The sequence below is a fragment of the Oncorhynchus kisutch genome, linkage group LG17 (assembly GCF_002021735.2).
Source record: "Oncorhynchus kisutch isolate 150728-3 linkage group LG17, Okis_V2, whole genome shotgun sequence".
Lineage (NCBI taxonomy): Eukaryota > Metazoa > Chordata > Actinopteri > Salmoniformes > Salmonidae > Oncorhynchus > Oncorhynchus kisutch.
This window is the reverse complement of record NC_034190.2, coordinates 64,950,407-64,965,091: the sequence shown is the minus strand read 5'-3', so window position 1 is coordinate 64,965,091 and position 14,685 is coordinate 64,950,407. Positions and strand designations below refer to the sequence as shown.

Sequence of the window (14,685 nt, the reverse complement as noted above, 5' to 3'; positions counted from 1 at the left end):
TCCTGGGCTAATAAGATCTTTGTGGGCTATACTCAGCCTTGTCTCAGGATGGTAAGTTGGTGTTGAAGATATCCCTCTAGTGGTGTGGGGGCTGTGCTTTGGCAAAGTGGGTGGGGTTATATCCTTCCTGTTTGGCCCTGTCCGGGGGTGTCCTCGGATGTGGCCACAGTGTCTCCTGACCCCTCCTGTCTCAGCCTCCAGTATTTATGCTGCAGTAGTTTGTGTCGGGGGGCTAGGGTCCGTTTGTTATATCTGGAGTACCTCTCCTGTCCTATTCGGTGTCCTGTGTGAATCTAAGTGTGCGTTCTCTAATTCTCTCTTTCTCTCTCGGAGGACCTGAGCCCTAGGACGATGCCCCAGGACTACCTGACATGATGACTCCTTGCTGTCCCCAGTCCACCTGGCCGTGCTGCTGTTCCAGTTTCAACTGTTCTGCCTTATTATTATTGGACCATGCTGGTCATTTATGAACATTTGAACATCTTGGCCATGTTCTGTTATAATCTCCACCCGGCACATCCAGAAGAGGACTGGCCACCCCACATAGCCTGGTTCCTCTCTAGGTTTCTTCCTAGGTTTTGGCCTTTCTAGGGAGTTTTTCCTAGCCACCGTGCTTCTACACCTGCATTGCTTGCTGTTTGGGGTTTAAGGCTGGGTTTCTGTACAGCACTTTGAGATATCAGCTGATGTACGAAGGGCTATATAAATAAATTTGATTTGATAATAATAATAATAACACATGAAAACAAAGTACTGCAAAGTTTCTTAAGAGCTAAAAGTACAGCTGCACTGTCCGTCAGTTTCATTAGGTCTCTGACGAATCTGGGTTTGGCGGATGCCAGGAGAAAGCTACCTGCCCAAATGCATAGTGCCAACTGTATAGTTCTTGAAGGAGGTATAATGGTCTGGGGCTGTTTTTCATGGTTCGGGTTTGGCCCCTTAGCTCCAGTGAAGGGAAATCTTAACGCTACAGCATACAATGACATGCTAGACAATTCTGTGCTTCCAACTTTGAGAAAACAGTTCAGGGAAGGCCCTTTCCTGTTTCAGCTTAAGAATGCCCCTGTGCACAAAGCGAGGTCCATACAGAAATGGTTTGTCAAGATCGGTGTGGAAGAACTTGACTGGCCTGCACAGAGTCCTGACCTCAACCCCATCGAAAACCTTTGGGATGAATTGGAACACTAGGCCTGGCTCGCAATCAATCGCCCAACATCAGTGCCCGACCTCACAAATGATCGTGGCTGAAAGAAAGCAAGTCCCGACAGCAATGTTCCAACATCTAGTTGAAAGCCTTACCAGAAGAGTCGAGACGGTTATAGCAGCAAAGGTGGGGCTAACTTCATAGTAATGCCCATGATTTAGGAGATGAGATGATTGACAAGCACAAGTCCATATACTTTTGGCCATGTTGTGTGTGTTCTAAACATCAAATCGCAATACATATTGCATCAGCACCTAAGTATAGTGATATTGTATTGTGAGGTCCCCATCCATTCCCAGCCCTATCTACAATGTGATGACACTACGTTGCTCCTTGCTGAACCAAGAAAGGTGTTGTAGCAAAGGAGACTTCTGCTTCAGCAGCACATGCAGTTAGGAGAAGAGAAAATGTGCACCTTAAAATTGATTTATTTGAATTATTATTTTTCCATTATAAAAATGGTACAACGATGCCCATTTGGCTGACCTTATCAGTCATCCAAAATTCAATGACAGTCACAGCCCTACTTTTAATAGGTGCTCCTGAGAGTGTCTAAGTGCTACTAATCTGCACACGGCAAAGGGTTGGATCAACCCCAGATTAACAGCATTATAGTGACTGTGTAGCAAGGTGACAGGCTGCTGGAGAACTAGGCTGGTGGTCCAAGACCAGAGGAGATAGACAGGGCTGGTGAGAAACAAAAATGTAGACAGGCTGGACAGGGCTAATGGTGAGTAGTGCTACTGCGAGACGGAGGCAGGCAGACTGGACAGGGCAGCCCAAGAACACACCAACAGGAAGACAAAAAACACACAACACAGCAATGGTTTACAAAGAGAGTGGTTAGAATATAAACACCAATGGTAATTCTAGTTTATGATGAGTGCAACAACAAGCTACAGCCTCTCTCCATACAAAGACTGGAAACAGCTGTCCAAAAACTAAGTAACCAGTCAAATCACTTATCTGGAAAAATACTTTGTAAAAATCTGCCCGCCCCACAAAAACAGGTTTAGAACAAACTAGTTCTACTCTCTTACAGCACAAGTGTTGGGGGCTGCTTGAAGTGGTCCGTCCAGTCAGTCATAGTGGCGTTACTCCAGGAAGGTATTAAAACGCTAATTATGTCCTGTGGAGTTTCCAGACCACCCTGTGGGGATTGGTGCCAGCTTGGTGGAAAGCCTAATTAGCTGATGTAAATACCCAGAATCAGTCCTGTCAGGTGTCAAGAGGAAGGGGCTCGGGTGGGACTGGAGCGGTGTGTTACCAGCCTACTACAGCAAGGCAAATCCTTCTACAACACCAGACAGAATGTCTCTTTTGCTCAAGCACACACAAACACACTTCCTCTAACCCCTTTTAATCTTGTGTTCAACACACACTGTAGGATTAGGCGACCCTCATTTGTATGGCTGTGTGTGTCACGACCAGCTACATGAGCGGTATTACATTGTCAAGATTACACAGGTGGGGCTGTTGAGATTGAACTATGACACCATAGATGCAAGAGATCCTCCTTGTGACCCAATTCTTACAGATTGGTCACTTGAATACGACAGGATTCAGATTCTGCCAATCCAAATACCAAGGACTTACAGACTGAGGGGTTGCATCATTGTACTGTTCTCTATTAATTTCTCTGTAGCACAGTCATTTTACTACTCATCCCTTTAGAATGTCTGTTTGAAAATTGTCATGTAACTATAGTGAGTTCACCCACTGACTCACCAATGACCTCATCAATGAGTGTGTATAGCCAGACTATGTGTATTGCCAGAGCATGTGACTCAATGTCTGTATTCATGTGCTGACCATGTGTTATCTGAAGCCTTTGAATGAATGGCCATCTGATCCCAGCCCTACAACAACTTTCAAGCTAAACAAAGTCAGGGGTGCTACCATGGTCCCTGGTATACAGAGCACATATTCAAGCCTCTCATAACAGGTCCAGCTGTTTGACTGCAAAGCACTTAAATTAGCACATTGTCCGGAAGCTGTTCAATTATTGATTGTATGCTCAGAAACCAGACAATAAATGGCCTTTAGAGACAAAATGCAATAAAATAAAAAAAGACACAGGATTCCTCTTGAAATAGTTGCTGGACTTCCAAGTGACATCTGAGGAAGAGTTATGAAAATGCACCATAACTAGAGGTCGACCGATTAATTAGGGCCGATTTCAAGTTTTCATAACAATCGGTAATCGGCATTTTTGGACACCGATTATGTCCGATTACATTGCACTCCACGAGGAGACTGCGTGGCAGGCTGACTACCTGTTGTGCGAGTGCAGCAAGGAGCTAGCTAGCATTAAACTTATCTTAGAAAAAACAACCAAACTACACATGGTTGATGATATTACTAGTTTGTCTAGCTTGTCCTGCGTTGCATATAATCGATGCGGTGCCTGTTAATTTATAATTAAATCATAGCCTACTTCGCCAAACAGGTGATTTAACAAACCACATTCCCGAAAAAAAGCACTGTCGTTGCACCTGTGTACCTCAAGCCTATCTACTCCCGAGATTAGGCTGGTAATACTAAAGTACCTATTTGAACATCCAATAGTCAAAGGTATATGAAATACAAATGGTATAGAGAGAAATAGTGCTATAATAACTACAACCTAAAACTTCTTACCTGGGAATATTGAAGACTCATGTTAAAAGGAACCACCAGCTTTCATATGTTCGGAGCATGGAACTTAAACGTTAGCTTTCTTACATGTCACATATTGCACTTTTACTTTCTTCTCCAATAATTTGTTTTTGCATTATTTAAACCAAATTGAACAGGTTTCATAATTTATTTGAGACTAAATTGATTTTATTGATGTATTAAGTTCAAATAAGTGTTCAAATCAGTATTGTTGTAATTGTCATTACTACAAATATATATAATTTTTAAATCGCTTTTTTTGGTCCTCCAATAATTAGTATCGGTATCGGCGTTGAAAAATCATAACAGTTTGTTTTGAAGAAGTCATACAATCCATCCTTGATTCATTTCTGGTTGGCTCACAAATCGCTAACTATCCACCTTCGCAGTAAAAACAAACAAATGAATGCATTAAAACATTTGGCAAGGAGGTAGATCCTTGGCACGGGTGAGGTCTTACTACTTAGCAACCACACATATCTCTTATGATGCAACTTAACCGGCAGAATAAAGAAGATGGTAGGTTAAACAAGCTTTTTAGCTAACTTGACTGGATATGCAGCCACGGGAGATAACGTTAGCTGGATATTACTAGCTAGATCATATGATCATGGTCACAATAGTGAGTTCGAAGCTGGAAAAATGACTGGTGGAAAAATGTCTGACCCGAAGCTAGTAATTTAAGTTTACCAGTCTCTCTCAACTCACCAAATATGGAAACGTAGCTAACATTAACGTTACCTAAATAACGTTAGATGGCTATCTTACAGTTCCTGTCCAACTAGTTTTAGCTGCCTTTCTAATTTGGTGATTCAATCTGTGGTTGACAGCACTACTAGCCAACTAACTACCCACTCTGCTTGCAATGATGGGGTGCTGGTAGCTAGCTACAGTAACGTTAGCTCATTAATTAACAAGGCGGATGCTGTCAGGCATCGCTAACATTAGCTATTTAACGTAGCTCGGGGTTTCCCCTAACTCGGTCCGGAGGGCACGTTTGGGGTTTTGCCCTACCACTACACAGCTGATTAAATTAATCAAAGCTTGATGATGAGTTGGCTATTTGAATCAGCTGTCTAGCGCTACGGCAACAAAGCAAAAAAAATGTACACCGGCGTGAGGCATGACCGAGTTTTGGAAACCCTGATCTAGCGAACATTAGCTACACCAAAGACATTATCGGGTGCTGGATTGATTGTATACCGTTATTCGCTACAAACTGTCACCTGCTAATAACGATAGCGAACTGATTACCACGACAAAAAAAATAATTCTAGCAGTGGAATGAAGCATTTGTACGAGTCGTGGAGATTTAGCTCCCTAACCTAGTGTAACATCGCTGCTAGCTAACGTTACCTACAATACGTGGATCCCAGAATCAGGGCGATTCCTCTCATCCACGTTAGACAGGGTAGTTTAGCTAGCATTCGTCGATAACCACGGTCAATACCAATCGATCCAAATCTCAGTTCAGACACGAGTACATTATAAAATATTTACGCTTACTTTGATAAAAGCGAGACAATAAATCCGTATTTTCTGTTCATTCATTCGAGGTTGTTTTAATAGACAGAGGCATTAGCTACTGTGCTATTTCTAACTGTTCACACAACGTTCCTTGAAGAAAGGAATCAAAAGGGACACGCCCTTGACGTAAGGGATTGGAGTCCACCTTTTGCAGACTGGCACACACTACAACGCCATTGGATGTCGATGGTCATCAATCTCACCATAGACGAACAGGATTGGTTTAAATCTCCAGTCAACAAAGGACGTCACGTTTCCCCGCCTTTTTAGTCCACGACAACGGGTTTCTTAACGGCCATTGGATAATATCTGTGTCTGTTTTTTGTGTCTATAATTTCCCCGGCTTGTTCGTGTACGTTCCCGCCTCTATATTTACGTTTAGGATTTATTCAGAGCAGTTATTGGTCATGGCTAGAAGGGATCCGGCTTTGTCAAATTAACGTCACAAATTGAATTGTTTTGCATTTTAGTTAACCCTTAAGCATTTTCCTAACCATGTATCCAACCTGCTACGGTAATTCTCCTAACCTGCTGCGTAAAGTATCTTAACCTGCTACAAAAAGTCTAATCTGATTTGACAAAACCTGGATCCCTTCTAGCCATGACCGCAGTGATTTGCAAGTAAAACGTTCCTCAGCAGATATCAAAAGAAATCAGTGCTTGTAAGAAAAGACAACCGCGCAAAAGACAAACGCGCAAGATATGTTCGATGGAATGGAACATGTTACTTCGATTGGCTGAAAACTATGATATTGCAAGACAATTGCTGTCAAATTATACATGTATTTGAATGAACTACAGGTCTAATGTTCAGATTGACACTTTTGAATATTCATAATGGTCTACAAAAAAATGGAATGGCAGCAATAGTCTAACATTTCAATTATGGGGTGCCCTGCCCTTGTAAAACATTTTGATCAGTAGGCCTACAAACACTTTGTTTCAGCATGATTCAGGAACAGAGCACTTTGCAGCCCTGACTAGACCAACTCCATTGCCCCTGCTCGAAACCCACCACAGTCTTCCCTAAGGCAACTTCATCTGGGCAAGGGCTGCTTTTGTGCTGCAAACAGACTGCATCATATGACAGTGATTCCCATGCTGATCAGACTCTGCCGGGGCTCCTCTAACCTTTTAAACCACCGCCTGTAATCGCTGACTGCATGCATGGCATTTTCATAGGCCTTGATGTGGTAACTGACAACAGCTGAGCCACAGAAGTGAATCTGATGCAAAAATGAAAACAGTGATTGATGGGGGGAAACAATGATGTGTTTTTATTAATACTCTACCTATGATTGTCATGCTTTGGGCTTTTTGTTTTTGAGGCATCAAAAAACGTTTTGATATGTTTGTATGTTCACAGACTCCAGTAGTGGACAGACCACTATCTGAGACCACCCACATCTGTGAACTGGCTTGACATTTGAGAAGTTTTGTTCTCATGCATGGAAAACATACGCAGCAGCGCCAGTGCATGTGTGTGTGAGAAACAGGTGTGCAAACTCACCATGATGTATCGCCAGACAGCATATCCCCCTGCTCACTGTTGTGTAATGGGTATGGATGAGTTAGCTGCATAATGTCTACTTTCACACTGGGCTGATAGGCCATTCAGTGCCACCAGCCAGAGACCAAATCTGTCTTGTGTGTGTGTGTGTGTGTGTGTGTGTGTGTGTGTGTGTGTGTGTGTGTGTGTGTGTGTGTGTGTGTGTGTACATGTGTGTACGTGTGTGTACGTGTGTGTGTGTACGCGCCCGCGCATGCCACTGAGTTCATACAGTCCCTCACGCCCTTCATATACATTTTCCCTGCTGGATTTGAAAATACATCAATGCATGTGGGAATCTTACATCATAGTCCTTATCTTAGAGATACTAAATTATTCATGAATCGTGCTAAAAAAGGATGATAAGGCCCTTTTCAAACAAAACTATTATGCCTACAGTAAAGGCATAAAACCTTTGTCTGTCCAATCCCCAGTGCCCAGCCCACGCCCATCCTGAACAGTACAGTATACTCACTGGTGCTGGAGATATGGGTGCAGCCGGTGGTGGTGGGTGGAGGTGAATCAGAGTCCACTGAGGCGGTGTCCTCATCCTGGGAGCAGCCAGCCTGGATGGCCCGCAGGTAGCTGTGGCTGCGGGAGCGGAAGTACGTTGGTGTGGGCAGGTCCAGAGCCTCCACCGCCTGGGACTCCGCCTCGCAGTACAGCGAGCGCCCACAGCCCTGCCCACACACCTGAAAGGACACGTGCAGGTTGACAAGTTGGGGGCGGGGACTTAGGCGACCACTAGATCTCCGCCGCCTGTGAGGCGAAAGCAGTGCCAGTCTCGGGTGGCGGGGCATGCTGCTGGAGTAAGGTGGTGGTGTATGGTCAGAGAGTGTGAAGGATCCTGTTCGTCTCAGCTCACGAGAGCCCAATCAAAAGGACTGTTAGATTTACCAAAGAAACTCATGCACTGATAATGAACATTTTTACTATCTCTAGAGGAAAATGGGTACAGGAGTTATCATGCACGTTCACGATTTTACTTAATGAAATCAATTGATCAAAAAGTAAATCTGCAGTGACCTTGTTGAAAACATCTCATTATTTAAATATTCTGTTTGAGCTTTGCGTCCCCTGATAATCAGTATACTCACTGTACTGTATCTAATGTGAAATACCACACGGAATGTTTAATCAGTGATGATAAGCCAGCAGCGTCAGATTTCACTTAACTCCTCATGCCAGGAGCTAATACAATCACTGCTACTGAGGCACCAGCAGCCTCCCACTACAAGCTGTTCACTCTCTCCACATCATAGTCGTAGTGGTAGGGGTGGTGTCTGGTTTTGCTCAGTTCAGTGGTGCTAATGATCTACACAACGTTTATTGGTGTAGGACATTTCCAGTCTCTGGCGTTGACAACATGACATGTTCACATAACAGCAGATTCATCAGCAGGAATATATCATAGTACATCTATGTAGCCCAGGGACAGGGATAGGTTGAACAGGGACAAGGTATTGTAGAGACAGACCAGCTGAGTCAACTTCACCAGTCCGTCCTGGGATAAAGGCTTATTTCAGTTCAAACAGTGCCAGAGTGGAGAAGGAGGAACACTGATAGATTATTACACCCCAGTCTTCTATGCCAGGCTCCTGTGATGTTCAAAGTTTTAATGATGTTGGTAGCAGGTGGAGTCTCTATTTGTTCATCCTGCTTTTCATTGCAGTGTGAGAGGAGGAGGCTGGTGCGAGAGTTGGCACATGGTCATCATCATGTCCCCCAAGAAAGAAAGAGGATGTAACATGGATGCTCAGTATTCAAAATCCATTCTGAAACTTCATGTAAATCAAATGATGAAACTTCACGCCATTCCATGATTTTTACAATAAGAGCCTATTCCTTGGTTGCTGCTTATCCATTATTTGATCCGTTTGAATCTTGCAATACTTTTTTATCATGGTTTTAGAATTATTATTACCATCTTGAAACCATCTTTCCGGTCTATAATTTTAGCATGTAAACTGATAATGTCTGTACTTCTTTGTATACCCAGTGAAAATACTTGAAGGAAAAGGCATCGATGTGTTACAACCTTCCCTATATTTGATTTTATGCGCATTTACCTCCATGTACAACAATGCAGATCCTTTTAAGCCTGTTCTCCTGCTATGGCAGCCATCACAATCCATCAGATATCAATCCTGATAAAACGTTGCAGTTCATTCAGAAAATACTTGCTTTTGTCCCAAAACAGATTTTACTGTCATCTCCCAAATTCAATTACTGAAATATGATAATAAAAAAAGCTTCCTGTGAGGTAAAGAGGGCAATTCCATTGTTGTCATCTGTAATATTATGCCATTTTAACTCCATGAGCAAAAGTGCCTCCGGATGTTCCATCTGAAAGGAGTCTGCTGGTTTTGATAAAAACAGAATGTCCTCAGGATTAGAAGGAGGCGCATGTCCCAGTCTTAACTTCTGAAAATTACTTTCAAGCATCATTCCTGTTCTTGTCTCTTCTGGCTTACTGGATGTTTAACCAATCAGCGTCTCACACATAATCTGAAATGTTCTATCCCTGCCTGCAGTCATAGAAAGAGGATTCGGCTGTCAACATCCCACTCATTTCTGGTTGTTGTTTCAGGCTTGAGGCTTGTCTTTGCACTGTCTGATGGCATTCTTTATGAATAATTAATTTAATACAGTTGTACTTTTATTAGTTAATTATGCCTACATGTATCTGTCAAACTGTTATGATGTGTTTGTTGTATGGGGGTACTATTCCTACACACACTGACAGGCCTGTTTGAGACCCTGATAAAGAGTGTAATGAGTGAATAGGGAGAGTGGATTTACAGTACATACCTGACCACTGCTCATCATGGCCCTGCCCAGGGTAGCATAACCTTGGTGGTAGTCTCTGCGATCGTCCCAGTGCCGCATGGCCATCGGGGGCTCACACGGGCTCACCAGGCAGTCCAGGTTGTCCAGGCTCCGATTGGTGGAGAGTTCTCTCAGGGAGGGGAGACAACTACAGGGGTAGAGGGGAGAATTAGTTGCTGAAAGAACCCCTCAACCATAAGGAAAAGACCTGGATGAAGGGTGGGGAGGATACGGGACATCTTGGGTTGATGAGAACCGCATCCATTTTCAGCGGATGCTTTGAACTTCCCCAAATTTCTTGTGATTTTGTGAGATCAAATACCAGCGAGATGAGAGGATAGCAGAGCGGAGAATAGTTGGGTATCAAAATGACAGCACAGAGGACACATTGAGTCGTCAGTAAACATCAAAACAAAAGGGAGAGAATTTGAGTTATTATTTTGCTTTGTAATCATCAATGGAATTTGCTGAGACAGAGAGGTTGTTTCCTTTGTTCTGAGTTGCCTGACGAGGAGGCACCTGTTAGTGGGAATGTGTGTGCCGGTGCGGAGGGTGGGGGTGGAAAGGGTTTGTATGGGGGATCAGTGGTTTATGATGAGAGACGTGATAGGAGTGGCTGTGGCTGGGATACTAACACACCACTCCGAGCAATTGGTAATATATGGGGTGTGGGCAGGGGAACAGGACAAAGCACTGGGTTGGTTAGAGAAGTGGCAGCAGAGGTGGGCATGTGTGAGTGGAGGGCCGTGCTGCCTCCCTCCCTAGGACACTGACCTGGCCAAATGCTGCATTGAGCATGCACTCTGTAGTGGAGACCATAGTATCCCATTATCCTCCAGCATGGGTGCATAGCCGCGAGGCCTGCCGGTGCGAGCGGTGGGGAACATGACAAAACATTTCACATTTTTGACCTTAAATGGAAACGTTTGGTTACCTGTTGTTGGTAGGTGATTTCCTTTTTCTATAATTGAACAGCCCATAAGAACATGTTACACTGATATAGTTGTATCTAGTCATGAACAGGAGTCTGCTGCAGCCTGCAGGTTTTACCCTGCATACATTATGTAGTAAATGTTCAAAGTCAGTGTCAGGATGCTGCCCTCTGCTGTCCATTTGTGGTGTCCACTTTCATTTCATTCTGTTATATTAGATTCACTCTCAGAGCAGACAGGTTTCCATGCAGGGTGTGTGTAGCTACTCCTCTGTATAAGAATAAGTTCCCCCAGACATCCCATGTTATCTGTTCTGTCATGACATAGATTGCTAAGGAAAATGAACTCCTCTTCAGAAACATACAGTATTAACTACAGTATGATCTACATGCATATTTCCTCTTGCATCTAGCTCTCTCACTTGTGTGGTGGTGGAGGCTGATGCTCGCTCAGGGACTGATGGGTAGCCTTCAGGTAGCTCTGGCGGCGGGCGGCTGTTTTGGGCGAGGGTTTAGGACTTCCCTCTGAGTCCTCGCTGTCCTGGTCCACGTCCCCCATGGCCTTGACGTAGCTGCCGCTACGCATCCTTCGGCAGGGGATCTCAAGGCCCCTGGGTCGGCCCCGGCCCCCCAGCGTAGCACTCCAGTCCCCCAGTGGAACCTACAGACAGTATGGGGCCACACACCATCCCACTGTGACTCACTGAGCCAGCACACCTTCATCTCTACGTTATCATCTCCACTTTAACTAGTTTAAAGACCCAGTGCAGTCAAAAACTTGATTTTTCTGTGGTTTATATATATTTATACACTAAGAAATAATAATGTGAAATTATGAAAATTATGATAATGTATATTATCTATTGAGATAAAAAATGGCTGCATTGGACCTTTAATGTGACAGACCTTGAATGTGTCATTTCATATCATTTGAATGTATTGTGTGGGTATTTGTAATGAATTTGAATAATGGGATTATAGACCGTAAATGTCACGATGCTGCTGAAGTAATTAAAAGGGATTCAAATGAATTAGGTTTTAAAACAAATCTCCTAATTTCTGAGATTTAGTGGCTGTGGCTGCTAGTGCCTAATGTGAATAATACTCACTGGGCCTCCTACCTGGAGGTACTGACAGGTCAGGTCCTGGTGACACGACTTGGATTTGAGCAGCGTCCTGTTGACAGTGGCTGAACCCTTCTGGAGCACCTGCCTGGCCTGGCTGAGGGTCAGTGTGGACCAGGAGCCTCGCTTCACCAGGGTGCTCTCCCTGCGTCCTCCTCCCACCAGCTCCCCTCCCCTAGTCCCTGTCATTGCTTGCGGGCAGGCCAGGTACTTGAGGTCGCTGCTGCTCTTGGAGGCCTTGAGTGTGTGGGCAGAGATGGTGTTGTAGCCATGTGGGAGGTGCCTGGGAGGAGCCTGGCTGTCAGACACCGCCCTGCCCAGCGTCATCATGCTAAGTGGGTTACGGTAGCCCACGGCGATAGTGCCAACTTTGGTGGTTGTGTCACTATCCAGGGCATCGTCTGAGCTCCAAAGCCCCAGTGCATTTTGCCTGCTAGGTCGCTGCTTCAGCGTCTCAGTCTTAGCACTGTCTTTACTCTTACTCCTGCAGGTCTGCCTGGTCCCCTCCTCACCTCCCTCTGTAGTGCTGTTCATGTTGCCCTTGACCACCGAGCCCTCCAGCGACTGGGACTTGTTGAATAGCTTCTGGACAGAGTGCATGATGTGGCGGATCCGTCCGGGACTCTCGCTGCGCTGCTTGGCCACCCTGCCCCGGTGGAACTGGAGGGTACTGAAGCCATCCCTCTGCAGGGGTAGGTGCTTCTCCAGCTGGTCTAGCAGGTTAGATGGCAGCCGGTTCATCTTGGCCGCTGCCGCAGAAGAGATGGTAGCTGATCCACTTGTGATCATGGGAGCCCCGCTGAGACCCAGGCCCATGCCCATTGACATGGAGGTGGACAGGGTGCCCACCCGGCTGCCACCAGGTCTACCTCTGCCCCCGGCAGGGACCATGCAGCCCTGGGAGTAGTCGGACTGTTCCAGTTGGGAGGTAACGTGGAGTCGGGGGAAAGTGCTGCTGTTGGACATCTGGTTCAGGGGCAGTAGGCACTCCGGAGGCAGGGGTTGGGGGTTGGAGGCCTGGTAGTGGTGGAGTTGGTGGGGGTCCAAGGTGCCATAGTGGTTCATGGTGGGGCTCAGGAGGAAGGGTCCATGGGGGTCAGAGGTCAAGGGGTACAGGGGCTTCTGGGGGCCCACCGATGGCTCACAGGAGTCCGACAGGTGACGGCTGCGATTGGCACCTAACCCTTTCATGGTGGCCACAGTGCAGGTCTGCTGCTGCTCTTAGAACATGTCTCCAGCTGGGGCGCATCTACAGCCCTGGAGGGCTCATCCTGGAACAGAGGGGAATAGGATATCTATTAGAATATACAGTATAAGAAAGAGGAATTGATTGTTACAGTATGAATACGACTCATAGTACGACTTAGTATGAGTGCGACTCATACATTACACTTCCTCTCTGCTGTGATGATGCTGGAGTCAAGCAGTAAAGAACAACCTTAAGTGTTTATAGTACGAGGCTCTACAAATCCACTTAAGCTCATAAACACATTAGAGTTGGAGCTCATTAAGCTCTTTTAAGTACTGTAGTGGAGCACTAACTTAAGAGACATAATGAGAGCTTGGGACTATAAGGTTCTGTCTGCAAAAAGATGATTCAGAGATAATTGGCTTTAAAGTTCAGTAACATTTCAACTAATTATCTACTAACCCTAACCCTCATCCTAACCCTAAACTTAACCCTTACCCTAACCCTTACTCTAACGTTAACCCTAACACTAACTCTTATTCTAAACCTTACCCTAACCTTAACCATAACCTTAGCAAGCAGTTGCTTATCAACAGTTAGTCAGTTGCTTATCAGCAGATACTTTGTTGATAGTATGACCATCTGTAGACAATCTGGACTATCCAAATATAGTAGGACCTAAAGTTCCGAACCCTCATTGGTTTGAATTGTGTCAGCAATTTTAAATCTTGTTTTCTTTTGAACTTAACAACTTGAATTGGGGTATTTAGAGAACTATATAGGTAGAGAACATTGAACAGAACAAGACTATGTCCATAATTTCATTTTGACAAAAACGCAGATAGAACCTTATAGAACCTTATAAGCTCTTAATATGTGTCACACAGCTATTCTTCAGCCATGTTTTTGATTATGCTAGACCAAAATGTGCTGTAAAACACAGAGGAGTTGCCCTCTGCCAGCAGATTTTTTTATCTTCTCCAAGACACTGGCCCACACACATCACCATGTCCACACGGTTCTCCAACTAACCAGCAGGTGGAGCTACAGAACAAACCAACAGCATGCAGGAGTCAAGGGTAGGCCAGGGATTTGAAAACATCAGTGCGTCCCAACTGAGCTCAGGACAGAGAATTTCTAAGTACATACCGGTATATGCTCTGCTCATAAAAATTATATGACTATCTTTATATGCGGACTACATCAAGTGGGAAATTCTAATTTACCATCTGTGCTTGTAAGTATTTAAACAGTCACTGCCTATTTTCTTATTGGCTTTGATCCCGCTTAGGGGATCGATATGACAACAGCCAGTGAAAGTGCAGGGCGCCAAATTCAAAACAACATAAATCTTGTAATTAAAATTCCTCAAACATGGAAGTATTTTACACCATTTTAAAGATAAAGTTGTTGTGAATCCCACCACAGTGTCCGATTTCAAAAAGGCTTTACGACGAAAGCACACCGAACGATTATGTTAGGTCTGCACCTAGTCACAGAAAAACACAGCCATTTTTCCAGCCAAAGAGAGGAGCCACAAAAAGCAGAAATAGAGATAAAATTAATCGCTAACCTTTGATGATCTTCATCAGATGACACTCATAGGACATCATGTTACACAATACATGTATGTTTTGTTCAATAAAGTTCATATTTATATCCAAAAATCTCAGT

General features: G+C 44.5%; 1 protein-coding gene across 1 annotated transcript in view; it reads right to left on the bottom strand.

The window, feature by feature from the left end:
- The window catches only part of LOC109908104 (disks large-associated protein 4), a 115,193-nt gene that overhangs the window by 17,526 nt on the left and 82,982 nt on the right, over window positions 1-14,685 (bottom strand). The window contains exons 2-5 of the mRNA XM_031794357.1: window positions 11,808-13,093; window positions 11,121-11,359; window positions 9,750-9,915; window positions 7,414-7,630 (exon numbers count right to left, since the gene is read on the bottom strand). Coding sequence (XP_031650217.1) covers window positions 7,414-7,630; window positions 9,750-9,915; window positions 11,121-11,359; window positions 11,808-13,013 — 1,828 coding nt within the window. The 5' untranslated portion in view covers window positions 13,014-13,093. The remainder of the gene's footprint in view (window positions 1-7,413; window positions 7,631-9,749; window positions 9,916-11,120; window positions 11,360-11,807; window positions 13,094-14,685) is intronic.